This window comes from Ahaetulla prasina, chromosome 4 (genome assembly GCF_028640845.1).
Source record: "Ahaetulla prasina isolate Xishuangbanna chromosome 4, ASM2864084v1, whole genome shotgun sequence".
Taxonomy (NCBI): Eukaryota; Metazoa; Chordata; class Lepidosauria; order Squamata; family Colubridae; genus Ahaetulla; species Ahaetulla prasina.
In genome coordinates, this window is record NC_080542.1 from 58,023,396 (window position 1) to 58,040,546 (window position 17,151).

Genomic DNA, 17,151 nt, shown 5'->3' on the forward strand with positions numbered 1-17,151 from the left:
CTCAGTTATTTTTATTATTGGTGACCATATTTTCGTCAAAATTATTGTAACTCTGGTATTTCTGGATTGACTATATTTTATTGTTATCAGCCATGATTCTGTGGAAATAAATTTAACTCTCAGCTATTCAATTAAAGAATCCAAAAAAGGAATTCCTGGGACATTGTTCTCCTCCAAAAGTAAAATAAGCCTTTGGGATGAACCTATCAGGTTCAAAAACTCCCACTAAAACTTTGCAGTGAACTGTGCCCCCCAGTTTGAGACTGAGACCCCCATGAAGACCTTTGGGCACATTATGAAAATTGCTTTTTTTGAGAACAAGTTAACAATGGTCCATATTACTGTGTTCCTGCTACTCTTGAGCAGCTCAACTATGAAGTCCATGGCTATTTCCCAAAACAGCATGGTTGGGTTGGATACCAGATGCAGCAGCCAGGGGGTTTCCCTGGAAACCATTTCATAAATGCACATACAGGGCAACGTAGGATTCTACGTCCCGGGCTACCAAAATTGATTTTTACAAGATACAGGGTTTTTACAAACCCAAAGTACCCTGCTGGCTTCACGTCATTCCTCTGTAGAACCATGGTTCTCTGGCTATCTGGGATATACACTTTACCCCCCACCCCCACCCCATGCTAAGCCTTGTTTCAGCATCAAGTCACTCTTATACTTTTGAAACCACTCATCCCCATCCATGGTTTGCTTCAGTCGCTGGATCAGTGAGTTTCCTGACTGAGGGGGGCTCTTCTGTGGGTGTCTCATGCACATCAGGGCTTCAGTTGTTTGGATGGGATGATAGAACTACTTCTTCTCTAGAGCTTATATATTGAGGCAGGTATGACAGCGTATCTACTAGAAAGTCCCTCCCCCCTCAGCAAATAGCGTAGCTTTATGTGCTCATCCATTCTCATTTATTTCATAAATTAAAATATCATCACGGTATACCAGCACTGCTTTGTACAGATATTCATGTAAGACCTCATTTATCAACTGCGTGAACACAGCTGGAGTCCCCTGTGTACCAAACAGCATCACCCAGAATTGGTAACATTCCAAGGGACAGTCGAAGAGTCTTCCACTCATCCCTCTCCCTAATCCTCACTCAATAGTACGCTTCCCTCAAGTCCAGATTAGTGAAAATTCTCCCTTTGGACAAGTAACCCAACATGTCTTTCATGAGAGGGAAGCGGGTACATGTTCTACACACAATTATCCCCCTATAATCCATGCACATCCTCAGGGAACCATTCTTTGATTTGGCTGGCTGGCTGAAACCCCTGGCCAAATTCTTATCTATTAAGCCCCTAACTTCTTCCATCTCCCTGGACATCATAGAATACATCTTTGGCTTCCACAACTTAGCCCATAGCCCAATTCATTGGCTGGTAGGGCAGCAGAGCCTGTTGGATAGTGGGGTGTCAGCATATCTGACTTTCTTGCAGTATTCTCTTGGAATAAGCAGCTCTCTAGGACACAGGCTTAGCTGGCTCCACTTTCACTTCCCTAACCGCAGTCTCATGGCTGGCGCCTGGTGCATTCACAGGTCCACTAGTCACTTTATTAAAGGTTTATCTGGCATGATCTGTTTTTAACAAAACCATACTGACTTCTAGTAATCATCTTGTTAATTTCTAGATGCTAATAAATCCTCTTATTTTTTTAAGGATTTTCCCAGGTATTGATGTCAAACTGATTGGCTTATAATTTCCTGGATCTGTTACCACATTTTTGGGGTGCGGGTGGGGGGAGAGATAGATTGGAACCCTATCAGATCTTTCCCAGTGCTCTGGTTCCCCTTGTTTTACAGGAGCTTTGAAATATTACATTCAGTGGCTCTGAGATTACATCTGCCAGCTCCTTCAGAACCCTTGAGATGTAAGCCATCTTGTCCAGGTGATTTGTACTCATCCTTTGTAATCTTAGTTTGTTGAAATCAGCTCTCTTAAAAGCCTAAAACACTGCTTTCACTTTGTTCAGGTTGTCTTGGTGTTTAGGCTTGAGTTTTGGTCCTAAAGATCTCCCTCCCCTTCTAGTTTCAGTTTAAAGCCTTTCAGATGAAATGAACCAGATGTTTTTCAAACATATTTTCCTGGTCCTTTGAGGGTTAGAGTTTGGAGAAGAATTTGTAGCTGTATTTTATAAAATGAGGACCCAGATTGTTGGGGGCAATACACTGACTCTGTAAACCACTTAGAGATGGCTGTAAAGATTTGTATACTACAAAGCAGTATATAAGTCTGTGCTATTGCTATTATTTTTCCATAACAACATGTTGTGAGTTTTAAGTTCAGACCAATTTTATTTTGAGAATATATTTTGAATAATATAAGTAGTAATAATTAAACATTCACATTATTCCCATTTTTGTTCCTTATGTGGTGCGAATACCCAATTTATCTTATCCCTCAAAATATTTTTTATATCCAGTGCAATGTATACATATTTGTTCATGGTGCATTTCCCATTGCATAATACAGTTTTATGTAGTACAGTTGTAATTATAGGCTCTTACTTATTTTAAGTTTTTAAAGTGACATTAAGAAATTCTTCAAGTTTCCCCTTTTGCTTTTATCTTCTTCAAAGTTAAGCATTTTTTTTAATTGACTGGAAAGGATTTTGGCTTTATTCTGTGTCCTAGAGAAATGATGTATGGGTAATCCAACTGTACTAGTTCTGAAAGGAAACAAAGATTAAGTATTACATAGGTTATATTATACAATATCCATAATGTTGCACATAAGATACCAAAATAAAAAGTACATTTTAAAATAACAACCGTACTTTTCGGAGTATAAGGTGCACTTCCCCTCCCCCCCAAAAAGTGGGTGAAAATGTCTGTGCGTCTTATACAGCGAATGTTGCCGAAGCCCCACCCACCACTGGCCTCCACTCTTTGGCCTCTGCCTCCCAGTAATTTACCTCCTTGCAGCAAACAGCGTGGTCAGCTTCACCAGTCTGATTTAGTACAAGCAGCTGATTGGCGGTTGGCTGGGCCTCCCAGAATACAGCCTATCAGCTTCTTCCAGGCTGTGGGGATCGCCGCTGCCTATTCCTGCCACCTGGAATGGGCCAAAAATGGGATGCGTGGAGGCGGAGCTAGGTGACAGTGGTGATGGGCAGCGCTGGCACAGATGGGTGGCAGCAATCCCTGCAGCCTGGACAGCTGATAGGAGGCATTTTGGGAGGCAGATCCAACCGCCAATCAGCTGCTCGTGCTAAATCAGGCTGTGCTAAAGCTGACCTTGCTGTTTGCTACAAGGAGGCAAATTGCTGGGAGGCAGAGGCAGATTTTTTTTTCTTGTTTTCCTCCCCAAAAGCTATGTGTGTCTTATACTTCGGAGGGTTTTATAGTCCAAAAAATATGGTAAATATACAGTATATGCTATTTCATGAATTATATTGAGCTTACTCTAGAAGAATGGAATTATTGTTTATAAACTTTACTTTCAGTTAAATATGAACACAAACTTATAAGTACACAGACATACAGATGGGCAGGACCTTTGAGGCTATTAGTCTGTGTTGACCACCTAGCCTCTTTAAAGATTTTTCTCAAAAATAAAAGTATGTGTTTTCCATTCTGTCTGCAGTAGCCAGCCAGTGGTCTCTGTAAGGAAAGGAAGAATCACTGGGATATATTCAGGTCTTTTGCCTTCTAGGCATCTTAGATAATCACTCAGATCTACTCAGTTAGATTCTGATTGTGCAAGATGACAGAGTCACTTTCTTGTCCTGTTATTTAGGGATTGTTTGACCTGAGAAAGTAGATAATCCCTGGTGCTTCTATTACGTAAGCTTCTAGGTTCAGTTTATGATCATTCACACATTCACAAGTTGTAGAAGCATGTGGATCTTTTCAGCCCCCCTTGCTTTCTATTTGGGTAGGTGTGGCAGACAAGACATGCAGCTTTGTGCAACAGCTGGAATTAAGAATATATTCTTTTGAACCAAACACAGAGGCACAACAGGTTCTTTGGAATACAAAGTGAATTTAAATTTAACAGTAAAACTTCACTAGTAATAATGTATATGCGCTCTTCCTCAAATGCGCACATATTTATTTATCACATCCTTTTCAATTAGCTTGTAAGGCACTAGCCAGAGGGATAGAAACTGCAAGTCTGTATTCAAAGCTCACTCAAAGAGTACTCCACATGGAGGTTCCCTCTGGTAAGGGAGGGAGTTTTTTGTTTAAAAAATAAATAAATAAACCCCCTATGCCCTCAGCTTCAAGCAAAGAGGGCAAGTTGTCGGGGGAAGTGCCTAGTAATGCAGGTGCCTACTAATGCAGATAATCATCTCAAAGGCTGTTCTCTGTAGAATTTTTCCCAGGCTGTTGGCCAGGGCAATTAAGTCTCTAATTCTCATCACAGTGAGCGATGGCTTTTCCTTTCTAATATAGAATTGGGATAAATAAATACTCGGGCAATGCCAGGTTATCAGCTACTACTAAATAGATAATGCACATCAGCAGTATTTTAATTTTTGGTAGTTACATCACATGACTGCCTCATACTTAACTTCTGCTTGGTAAGGATGCCCAGGGATAAAATTAACATACTTGAGATACCTTATTTTTCAGAGTATAAGACACACATTTTGCCCCCTAAAAGAGGGTGAAAATTTGGGTGCATCTTATACACCAAATGTAGCCCCGCCCACCCACTGGCCCCCACTCTTTGGCCTGTGCCTCCCAGCAATTTACCTCCTTGCAGCAAATAGCCCATTTCAGCTTCAGCACAGCCTGATTAGCACAATAATTTTTTTTGCCTCCCAGCAATTTACCTCCTTGCAGCAAGCAGCAAACTGCAAACAGCCCATTTCAGCTTCAGCACAGCCTGATTGGCACAAGCAGTTAATTGTTGGTTGGATCAGCCTCCCGACCCTCAGTTGTTTCAGGCTGCTGGGATTACCATTGCCTATTGCAGCGTGGGCCTCTGCTGTTTGCTGCAAGGAAGTAAATTGCTGGGAGGCAGATTTTTTTTTCTTGTGCTAATCAGGCTGTGCTGAAAATGAAAATGAAACTAACGCAGGTTGTTTGCTGTAACAAGGCAAATTGCTGGGAGGCAGAGGCAGATTTTTGTTTCTTGTTTTCCTCCCCAAAAAAGGCAAGTGCATCTTATAGTCCAGAGTGTTTTATACTCCAGAAAATATGGTAATTATCATATTTACTTGGGAGCAAATCCATTTACAAAAAGAAAATTAATAAATTACAGTCATGAGTATACACTTTGTACCATCATTTAATACTCTTGTAAACAGTTTTCAAGCTGTGACTCTAATATGCTTTTTAAGAGTTATCCTTTAGCCAGAGTGATGACCCCAAATATTCTCAATATACAGGACATACAGCTTAGTTTTTCAGCAGTAACACTGACTAAAACTTCTGTTCATGAATGAATCCCAGTTGTGTAATGCTATTCAGCTTTAAAAGAAAAATAGAAAAAGACTAATAGTGAGGACATATAGGTTCTAGTCAACTTTTAGCCACAAAATTTCACTGGGTGGCTTTAGGTCACAGTCTGTCAGTGCAACATACCTCACAGGATGATTGTTGTAAAGCAAAATAGAAGATACAGAATCTAAATCAGATAGATAGATAGATAGATAGATAGATAGATAGATAGATAGATAGATAGATAGATAGATAGATAGATAGATAGATAGATAGATAGATAGATAGATAGATAGATAGATAATACCTGAGGCCTGAAGATGATTTCCCTCTTTTGGATCCAGAGTTCTTATGGATAAGAGGTGTACTTCTGTTTGACGATATTTTCAAATTTGGTGTTTTTAAGTTGTATTCTTCTCTACTCATTCCATAATGCCTTGTTGTTTTTTTGCACGAATTGCAAGTAATTAGCTAAAGAGACAAGGGAAGTCCATATGCTACTAAGCTCATTTCTACTTTGACATTAATATACACTAGTACTACAATTAAATATTTCATGAAAATGACTGAGAATTCACAAGAAATATATTGCAAATCTATAAAGTTCTGCCAAAAAAACTTATAATCACTATTTATTCATTTAAGTAAAGAAAGTAATAATTCAAATTTTATATATGCCAACACATCACAGTCTCTTATGGAAGTTGCACAACTGTATTTCAGGAAAACAATTTGGCTCCTTTACTCTCCAACATTTTTTGCTGTCAGTACATTCCTGCCATGGGGAGGACATCAGACTAGATGGATCTCAAAGAACATATCCAATATTCTATGGTCATAGTTGCTCCAATTATTGTGTTAGAAATGTGGATTTATATTAAAAAAATAGAGAAAATTCCTAAAGCTGTATGAATTACATTATGCTGTTAGTGTTTATCAATTCAACCATATAATGTTACAATGGAAAAGATTTTTTGTTGTTTCTATTAATTTACTTTTCTTACTATACTTTAGTTAAGAATCTTCAGTTGCATTAATAACCTGTTATTCTGTTACTGTGAAGCAAACTGCATCAAGTTTAAACTTACCAGGGCATTCTTTGATTCCTTGTACTTCCTCAAGAGCTTTGTTTGCTTTAAACTAAGTCTGTAGTTTTTTTTTTCTAGATTAAGTATTTTTTCTGTCCTTGATGTTATTTTCATTTTGGGCAACAGACGTATTCTATAGTTATTGGCAAAAAGAAATTGGAAACAGTAGCAGCACATTGGATTTACAGGATGTTCCTTTTTGCCTGAAAATAGGAATAATAGTAAAGTTCTCTGAATTTTAATTATAAAGTAATATATTGTAATATAATCAAATTAAAATTTCAGTGTTTTTAAGCTGTGGTTTAACAAGAGGAAAGCCATAAATGCATATATGCTAACCAAGGTCACTATCAACTGCTATATCCTGCAACCTTTTCTTACCAATTGAACTGCCTGGCACAATAATCTGCTGCTCAGCTGCCTGTTGGTTGAAAAAATCTTTCTTAAACTGCATGAAAGCAACTGAAAATACTTCCCATCTTTAAGGAAACAAACCTGGCATTTTTAAAGCTAATTCCATAAACAAAAAGAAATATCACAAAATTACCCCTCTCTCTCCAGAGTTCATGCTGAAAATATATAAAAGGGGAAGTTGACTATTAAATATATGAGGAGAAAAATCTCCAGAGGCAGAGGCAATATATGGGTGTTTAGTAAGTTAGAAAATGTACACAGGTTTTCTGACTTAAGTTATTTTCAGAAAGCACATATTATATAAATCCAGAAGAAAAGGCTTCTCTGCTGCAGCACTCACCCATTGTAACATCTTATCATTTAAGATAAAATCTGCCCCCACCTTCTGGAAGAGTCTGAAGACTTGGCTCTGCCAGTTGGCCTGGGGACTAAATGTTCCACACTGGAGATGGCTGCTGGATTGATGGCAGATTCCACCTCCCCTCCCTGCTCTCCACCCATTCATCTTTTATATTCATCAGTATGAATATATCCAAAAGCCAGACAAGGAACAATGGATGGACACTGATCAAGGAGAGATTTAACCCAAAAATAAGGAGAAATTTTCTGACAGTGCCTTCAGAAGATTGGGTGCTTCATCACTCTCCAGTCTCTTTCAAAAAGAAACTGAACAACCACTTGCCAGAAATGGTAGAAGGTTGAGCAACAGGTTGGACTAGATGACCTATAAGGTCCCTTCCAACCCTGTGATTCTATTATTCTGTTCTTGTTGTGTTCCTTTTTCATTGTATTACTGTTCTCTTATTTTATTTCTGTTCTGTTTACACTTTTTACATTAACAAATAAAATAATAAAAAATAAAAGTTTCAATAGTCTCTCTTTTCCCTTCTGTCCTCCAGGCTACACATATTCAGTTCTTCCAATGTCGCTTGGAGTGTTTTGTTTCTCAGATCATGCATCATTTTTGTTGCCCATCTCTGCACTCACTCAATCCTATCAATATATTTAAGTGAGTTCTCCAGAACTAAGAACAGTATTCCAAATAGGGCCTACCTAAACTGCTATGTAGCAGGATTAAGACCTCATTTTTCCTCTGGTGATCCCTTTAGTGATACATTCCAGAACCTTGTTTGCCATCACAACTGCCTGGCTACATTGTTAACTCATTTTGCAATCAATAGCTATAACCACACCTAAATCTTTTTCTTTTTAGTGTTCTGTTTAACCCCCAATACTGTACCCTGCCAAATGATTCTTTTCTCACAAGTGGATGATCTTACATTTAGAAACACTGAACTGCAGTTTCCACATTTTTGACCAATTTTCCAGAAACGTCAAATCGTTTACCATGTTACGAATACCCCCAGGAATGTCACCTCTATTACATGTAATTGGCAAAAAGGCAAACTTTTACCCAGCAATCTGTTATATGACTTACAAACACATTTAAACAGAACACTCCACTTGTGAGTGGTCTCTGTTCAGACAGTCCTATGTTAACAATCACAAATTGGGATCTATTCTGAACCAATTTCCCATCCACTGAATATCCCAATGGTTAAGTCCTAACTTACACAACTTTTTAATGAGATCTCTATGTGGAATTGTATCAAATGGTTTGCTAAAATCCAGATAGGCTATGTTCACAGCACCACCTTCATTCAAAACATTTGTGATATAGTTTAAAAACTAATCTATGACTAATTAAAAATGAAATTATTCATAAACTTGAGCTTCCAGGCTAACTAGTCATTTAATAATTTATATCACACCCAATTCAATTCACCCAATAAAATGGCTATCATAAATGTGTTAGTGTTTAAAAGACTCTATAGAACAGTTATTTTGTGATAACAGAATAAACTAGTTATCGCTAAGGAGATAAGAGATTTCAAGGGATGGGTCTGTCATATCAGAATATGTGATTATTTAGTAGCATATGGTAAATTAAATTTCTTCAATTTAACTATTCAGTATGTTGAAAAAACAAACTTCTGACACAAAATTCCACTCAGTACCTCCTCAATCACATTGTTGGATTATAGTGAAATCAAGCCCCTTGAATTCAGATTTCTTACAAATTAAGCAGTACACTAATATTAGATACAGATAAAAAGATGGAAAAGACACAAAGAAGTTAGAGAATTAAATGTTACTCCTAATACAGTATCTAGATATGCCAGTTCATATCGTAACTCTCCATCCCACTTTTTTCACCTGCATGCAAACATGATTAGAGGGAAAATGAACAAGGTATCCAAAATGAAAATATTCTGAAATTCATTTTTTTAAATAATAAAATTATGGAACACAGCACAGAAATTTCATTTTCATATTTAAGAATGAAAGCAATTTATGTATTCCATTTTTGAAAGATTAAAAGTGCTGAAGGTACAGAAAAAGAAGAATCTCAAAATTTTTAATCTGACTTCCATGGAGTACCACAACTCCTGTGCAATTACCTTCTATGTTGCTGAGTGTCCATCTGTGGAGAAGACATGACAAAAAAGAAATGAGTTATATATGTTTATATTGTATAACTTTTTACTACAATACATTCAAGCGATTTATAGCAAATCAAAATCAATAATAAAAACATTAAAAAATGGAAAAATAGTAATCATTTTAAAATAATAAAAACATTAAAAATGGAAAAATAGTAATCATTTTAAAATAATAAAATTATGGAACACAGCACAGAAATTTCATTTTCATATTTAACAATCACAAATTGGGATCTATTCTGAACCAATTTCCCATCCACTGAATATCCCAATGGTTAAGTCCTAACTTACACAACTTTTTAATGAGATCTCTATGTGGAATTGTATCAAATGGTTTGCTAAAATCCAGATAGGCTATGTTCACAGCACCACCTTCATTCAAAACATTTGTGATATAGTTTAAAAACTAATCTATGACTAATTAAAAATGAAATTATTCATAAACTTGAGCTTCCAGGCTAACTAGTCATTTAATAATTTATATCACACCCAATTCAATTCACCCAATAAAATGGCTATCATAAATGTGTTAGTGTTTAAAAGACTCTATAGAACAGTTATTTTGTGATAACAGAATAAGCTAGTTATCGCTAAGGAGATAAGAGATTTCAAGGGGTGGGTCTGTCATATCAGAATATGTGATTATTTAGTAGCATATGGTAAATTAAATTTCTTCAATTTAACTATTCAGTATGTTGAAAAAACAAACTTCTGACACAAAATTCCACTCAGTACCTCCTCAATCACATTGCTGGATTATAGTGAAATCAAGCCCCTTGAATTCAGATTTCTTACAAATTAAGCAGTACACTAATATTAGATACAGATAAAAAGATGGAAAAGACACAAAGAAGTTAGAGAATTAAATGTTACTCCTAATACAGTATCTAGATATGCCAGTTCATATCGTAACTCTCCATCCCACTTTTTTCACCTGCATGCAAACATGATTAGAGGGAAAATGAACAAGGTATCCAAAATGAAAATATTCTGAAATTCATTTTTTAAAATAATAAAATTATGGAACACAGCACAGAAATTTCATTTTCATATTTAAGAATGAAAGCAATTTATGTATTCCATTTTTGAAAGATTAAAAGTGCTGAAGGTACAGAAAAAGAAGAATCTCAAAATTTTTAATCTGACTTCCATGGAGTACCACAACTCCTGTGCAATTACCTTCTATGTTGCTGAGTGTCCATCTGTGGAGAAGACATGACAAAAAAGAAATGAGTTATATATGTTTATATTGTATAACTTTTTACTACAATACATTCAAGCAATTTATAGCAAATCAAAATCAATAATAAAAACATTAAAAAATGGAAAAATAGTAATCATTTTAAAATACTAACCAAAACAGAAAATTGCTAATAGATCAATATAAATAGTAATTACTGTTTCCAATATACTGTAGTATCTCCAGTATGAGATAATAATAATTTGAAAATTATCAACCATAAAATGATCTTGTAAGTAAAACTAATATATTCTCATGAATATTGACAATCAGAAATGCAGAATTCAGCTGAGAATGTCTGAAATATATAAACACAGAAAATGAATCTGGAATATTCATAAATTTTAGGAGGTTTTAACATAAAACATTTTATATGGTTGTACTTAAAATGTATTAAATTAATGGCATACAATTACATTTTTTGAAATGAGTAAGACAAAAGAAATCATATTTTAGATGGCTTTACTGTTAGTTACCAGTCCTCTTTTAAATTGTTTACATCTGACTTCATTCTTATATATATATATGTGCTTATACCTCCTCATATTTCTTCATATATATGTTTATATACTATATAATCTTTTTTGTGTGATGCTTATATATACTGTTATGACAAAATAAATAAAAATAAAATAAATAAATAAATAAATAAATAATTAACATACACCGAACGACTCCGCATTCTAGTATATAACCACCAACTATGTAAGTAATCAGTAGGTTGGATGGCAGAGCCTCTTGTGGGTTTGTTTTTGTTAATTTATGTTTCTCTTCTGGACATAACTCGCTCTTTCTTTCTTTTTATTGTTTATCTTACTATTATTAAACGTTACGTGTCGGTCAGAGTTTTTAATTAGTCGGCTTTCTAAATCTGACAAATGAAAAGAGATTAAGAATGAAGAACAATGAGGGAATAAGCGAGGATTATAAACCACGAAATTTGATGAAACTGAGGCAGCCACGACGGGAACAGATATGAGCGTTATAGAAGCATTTGGAAACCAATAGAAATGAGAAAGTCAGGGAACAAAACGCCTTACAGCAAAAATCGCGATTGGGCTGGACACGTTCCCGCCAACTGTCGAGCCGCAGATTCAAGGAACCGGCGTTTTCCCATCTTCTCGGGGAAAGCAAATCAACGATGCCCAAGCAGCGTAAAAACTAGAACGGCATAAGTAACGGAACCGGAAAGAATTCCTAGGTCTTTTTCCGGTTACCGGGTGGGAACAATACTGCCCGCACGAACGTTCCGTGTTAATAGACTAACAAACAGGGCTCTAACCATTTTCCAGGAGAAGACCGACGAGGGTTTATGCGGGTGATCTTAGCCCGCTCTGTTCTTCACAGCCATGAGCAATACAGTGACCACTAGCAGCAACACATTATTCTAATTATTTTTATTTAATTTTTATTAAAACTAATTTTAAACTTTTAATACTCTTGTCTTGGGCAGGGGCTTGGACTTAGAAAGACCTCCCAGGTCTCTTCCAGCCCTATTATTCTATGAAACGAAAAGATAAAAGCTAATGCAAGTTAATGTAAAGCAAGTGGTCAAAATTGGCAATGCTCTATCAAATCCTGTTCCTGTCAAGAGTGGCGTTCCTTAAGGCAGCGTTCTTGGACCAACACTCTTCATACTATACATAAATGATCTCTGTGACCATATCTCAAGTAATTGTGTTCTCTTTGCTGATGATGTCAAACTATTTAACACCACAGACAATACATCTACCATTCAAAAAGACGTTGATCATCTAACCGCTTGGTCTAAAACTTGGCAACTCCAAATCTCAACCAGCAAATGCTCAGTCTTACATATTGGAAAAAAGAACCCAAACACTAAGTACATACTTGATGGACATTACCTTGCAGATGACCCCCACCCTGTTAAAGACCTTGGAGTTTTCATATCAAATGATCTAAGTGCCAAAGCCCACTGCAACTACATAGCAAAAAAGGCTCTAAGAGTTGTAAACCTAATCTTGCACAGCTTCTTTTCCAAAAACACTACACTACTAACCAGAGCATATAAAACATTTGCTAGACCAATTCTAGAATACAGCTCGCCTGTCTGGAACCCTCACCACATTTCTGACATCAATACAATTGAATGTGTCCAGAAATACTTTACAAGAAGAGTTCTTCATTCCTCTGAAAACAACAAAATACCTTATTCCACCAGACTTGAAATCCTAGGCTAGAAAACTTGGAACTCCGTCGCCTTCAACAAGACCTAAGTTTAACTCATAGAATCATCTACTGTAATGTCCTTCCTGTTAAAGACTACTTCAGCTTTAAATCCAATAATACAAGAGCAACTAATAGATTTAAACTTAGTGTTAACCGCTTTAATCTAGATTGCAGAAAATATGACTTCTGTAACAGAATCATCAGTGCTTGGAATACTTTACCTGACTCTGTGGTCTCTTCCCATAATCCCAAAAGCTTTAACCAAAAACTTTCTAATATTGACCTCACCCCATTCCTAAGAGGACCATAAGGGGTGTGCATAAGAGCACAAACATGCCTACCGTTCCTGTAAGAATATATATATTGAGATAGAAAAATGCCCACACAGCATGAACAAACGAGATGACACCTCCCACCTACCAGCCATTTGGAAACCCGCCCTTATTGACAAACGAGTCCCTAACACGAGGAATGACACCAGACCCACACTCACAAGGTCCACACAGGATGTCACCACCGCACATCCACCCAGAAAGCAGACCCAAACCCACACTGATCATGAAGCACGACCAAGGACCAGAAGCCAGACCGCAGCTGCAACATTAGCCATTTCAAACCCCTCCAATCCATTCATGCAGCAGACTGACACCCACTATGAAGATGTAGCACGACCACAAAGCCAAACAACAGCTATGCAGCTCACCAGCTCAAATCCCCCTGCAGCACAGACTAGACTGAGCACAACCAAGCCCCCACCAACACAGGACACACCCCAGCCAATCAGAGCACAGAAAACCCCATCCAATCAGAGCACAGCCAAGCTCCCACCCAATCAGTTCAAACCCCCACTAGCAGTTAAAAGGAAGAAACAGCTGCGATCACACATTGCTCCCAGAAGCACGAAGCTGAAGCCTGAATATATATATGAGACTTCATCGAAGCGTCGCCAAGACACTTCCAATTTTACGGAGAAAACCCGAACAACCAAAGACCTATATATATATATATATATATATATATATATATATATATATATATATATATATATATATATATATATATATATATATAAAATGGAAGCTCTTTGGACTTCTAGTTTTCATAGGTCCTGGTTATATATATATATATGTTTATATACTATATAATCTTTTCTGTATAATACTTATATATATATGCTTATTCCTCCTATTATTTACACATATATATGTTTATACCAGGGGTGTCCAAACTACGGCCCACGGGCCAACTGCGGCCCGTGGGTCAGTTTTTATTGGCCCGCAGCAAATTCTGAAAGTATAATTGAATATGGCCCTTTTCGGCCACCTCCCGGTACTTGCCGGTGGTTCGCTGCGAGGCTCGCGGCTCCTCCCCATGGGCGGGAATAATGGAGGGGGCGGAGGAGGCGGCGAGCGGGAAAGAGGCTGCTGGCCGTGCCTGACCCCAGCAGTTCTACCCTTGCCTTCCTCGGGCCGCCTGGCGAGGCTCCTCGCGCCTCCCCATGTTGGACACGCGTGGCGGTAGTGACAGCCATCGAGAAACAGGTGAGGAGGCGGCGAGCGGGAAAGAGGCTGCTGGCCGTGCCCGACCCCAGCAGTTCTACCCTCGCCTTCCTCGGGCCGCCTGGCGAGGCTCCTCGCGCCTCCCCATGTCGGACACGCGTGGCGGCAGTGACAGCCATCGAGAAACAGGTGAGGAGGCGGCGAGCGGGAAAGAGGCTGCTGGCCGTGCCCGACCCCAGCAGTTCTACCCTCGCCTTCCTCGGGCCGACTGGCGAGGCTCCTCGCGCTTCCACCCCTTGGGCAGGAAATAATGAAGGGAGTTTCAAGTTCATACCAAATACAAAACAAAAGCCAAGATCAGGGGTGTCCAAACTTGGTCTCTTTAAGACTTGTGGACTTCAATTCCCAGAGTTCCTCAGCCACACCCCAAAATAAGCCACGCCCACAGAACTGGTACAAAAAAAATCCCCCCCCCCCCGTTCAATGGTGTGGCCCGGGCCTTTGCTTATTTTTCTGTATTTGGCCCTCACCAAAAAAACTTTGGACACCCCTGGTTTATACACTATATAATCTTTTCTGTATAATACTTATATATATTGTTGTGACAAAATAAATAAATAAAAATAATAAATAAAGGAAGATAAAAGAAAGTGAAGAAGCAGCAGAACAGACTCAGCTTTATGAACTCCAGCCTTCGCCCTTCCCTGCTGGTCCTTGTTCCAGCCAGGAAGGAGAAGAGACTAATTGTATTGGCAGCGTATTGTAGTCAAACTCCCATTTTATTATTTGTTTGTTTGTTTGCTTGCTTGTTTGTCAAGCATATATGAGATAACAGGTAAAAGTATAAACAATTTGAATACATGAAAAGAGTAAGAGTAAAAAGGAATATTAGGACAGGGACGATAGGCACATTGGTGCTGTTATGCACTCCCCTTACAGACCTCTTAGGAATGGGATGAGGTCAACAGTAAACAGTTTAAGGTTAAAGTTTTGGGGGTTTGGGGAAGAAACCGCAGTGTCAGGTAGTGCATTCCAGGCATTGACCGCTCTGTTACTGAAGTCATATTTTCTAGTGTTTGGAGCGGTTAACTTTAAGTTTGTATCTATTGTGTGCTGGTGTGTTGTTGCGGTTAAAGTTGAAGTCATTGACAGATAGGACATCGTGGCAGATAATTTTATGTACTCTGCTATAATAGATTGCTTACAAGCTGTAAGCGGTGAAGATGGTTATTGGAAAAAAACATGTAGTTGACTGATAATTAGGCAATATGGGAAGCCCCTCCCCCCAAGAATGAAATATTTTTGAGGAATATTAAGATGGTAGAATATTATATTTCCCCAAAGGGAGAAATGGAGAAACATATTTTTTAGAGGCAGAAAGCAGCTCCCCACTCTTTCATTATAGCCCACAGCAGATGCCAGTACTTAAGAATTATAGAGCTTATTGAAAGAAGAAGCCAACTATCTAGGCAGCTCTATTCATAAGCAAAGCAAATACTGCAGGAAGAAATCCATTCAAGACAGGATATTTCAAAACTGCTTGCAGCAAAGATTGACAGCTAATAAAAGCAGAGTGATAGGATTAAAAGCAGTCCCTCACTCAAAATCCAACACAGAATGAAAGCCATTAAGCCAGATATTGACCAGATCAGAGAAGCACCTAGGATTTGTATTTCCTCTTTTGTCTATAGAGATATATATGACCCTTACAAAACACCTACAAAATGATCCGATAGAAATCTGATAACAGCCAATAGAATATTAAAGGATATATTCTTCCACAGGAACAGGAAACTCAAATATAAAGTATAACCTCCCCCCCCACTTTCAGCTCCATTTTGTCAGCTGACCCAGGACTGCTGTGTCAGGGTTCCACATAACACCCCCAGTGAAAGAAAACTACGAGGCTTGAGTTTCCTCAAAGTTCCATTTTACTAGAGATGTAATATTGGCACATCTCGGAAAACCCAAATCTGAAAGCTTCCAGGTTTTTCCCACCCAAAGGAAAGTTCAATCCCTGCCCAACACCCGCATGCCCATCACATGTTCCAATCAAAGCACTGTCCCAACTGGAGATACCTCCCAGTTTCAGCTGGTCAGGTGCAGGGCAAGGTATCCTTGACTTTCTGAGAAAGGAATGTTATTATGACTATATACCACCCTGGATCCATACAATCCCCCCCTCCCAGTTTCCCACAGTAGTAAAAGTGGCAGGCCTGAAGGCCGGAAGCCAAAAAAGATGGCTTCCAGGCCTGACGTGCTGTTGGTTCTGTTCATCATTAAACTTCCTTTCCAATCAGCCTCCATGTTTCCAGTGTCTTTCTCCCATCTTGGAACTGAACCAGATGGATATTTCTTCCAACAACAGACAACGATTTGGGATGAAAAAAAAGTGTTATCGAGCATCATTGGGTTCAGCAAGCTAGGATACAAAAAAGTGCAAAAATACCAGTGCCATGTTGAAGTTGTGGAATTGGGGTGCAATCCCAGGTAAGTCTATGGCAATGCAAAACTCACACAAAAACATAGGGCCAAAGAACAATGTGCCAGACGAAAATTCAAGCTAGTTTAAGATGAGTAACAGCAGTTTTGTGATATATTTGAATAATTTTTATATTAAAGAAATATTTCAATAGGATATGGGTATAAAAAGCCTGTGATATAGGCATGAATGCAAACGTGACAACACTAAAGCAACTGCAAATGCAAGCATGGACCACTATGGGCTGCCCTACAGTTGATGCAAAAATGCTAATCTTGTGCAAGAAGTTGCCAAGGCTTGTGCACTCAAGTTTGTTAAGAGAGTTCAATGGGTAGC

The 17,151-nt window shown here is 38.2% G+C and overlaps 1 protein-coding gene across 2 annotated transcripts; it reads right to left on the reverse strand.

Annotated features, from left to right (window-relative positions):
- Positions 1–878: 878 nt before the first annotated feature.
- On the reverse strand, positions 879–11,829 carry C4H18orf21 (chromosome 4 C18orf21 homolog). 2 transcript variants are annotated; one of them, XM_058183171.1, is made up of 5 exons: positions 11,685–11,829; positions 10,584–10,606; positions 6,487–6,689; positions 5,706–5,869; positions 879–2,676 (listed from the first exon to the last, which is right to left on the reverse strand). In XM_058183171.1, exons 1-5 carry the CDS (start codon positions 11,759–11,761, stop codon positions 2,529–2,531), a joined length of 615 nt encoding a protein of 204 aa, XP_058039154.1. In that variant the 5' UTR covers positions 11,762–11,829; the 3' UTR covers positions 879–2,528. The 2 variants fall into 2 exon arrangements, with proteins under 2 accessions (XP_058039154.1, XP_058039153.1); XM_058183170.1 differs by lacking the exon at positions 10,584–10,606 and adding an exon at positions 9,363–9,385 and having other exon boundaries at positions 892–2,676; positions 11,685–11,817.
- Positions 11,830–17,151: the final 5,322 nt, after the last annotated feature.

What these genes read in the sequence shown, in the direction of transcription:
- C4H18orf21 (XM_058183171.1), bottom strand. Translation starts at nt 11,761, where the DNA reads ATGGGAAAACGCCGGTTCCTTGAATCTGCGGCTCGACAGTTGGCGGGA. An exon ending in GCCCAATCGCGATTTTTGCT is followed by an intron (nt 10,607 to 11,684) that starts GTAAGGCGTTTT and finishes TCTTCTCCACAG; the next exon opens with ATGGACACTCAGCAACATAG. An exon ending in AGGAATCAAAGAATGCCCTG is followed by an intron (nt 5,870 to 6,486) that starts GTAAGTTTAAAC and finishes TTGTCTCTTTAG; the next exon opens with CTAATTACTTGCAATTCGTG.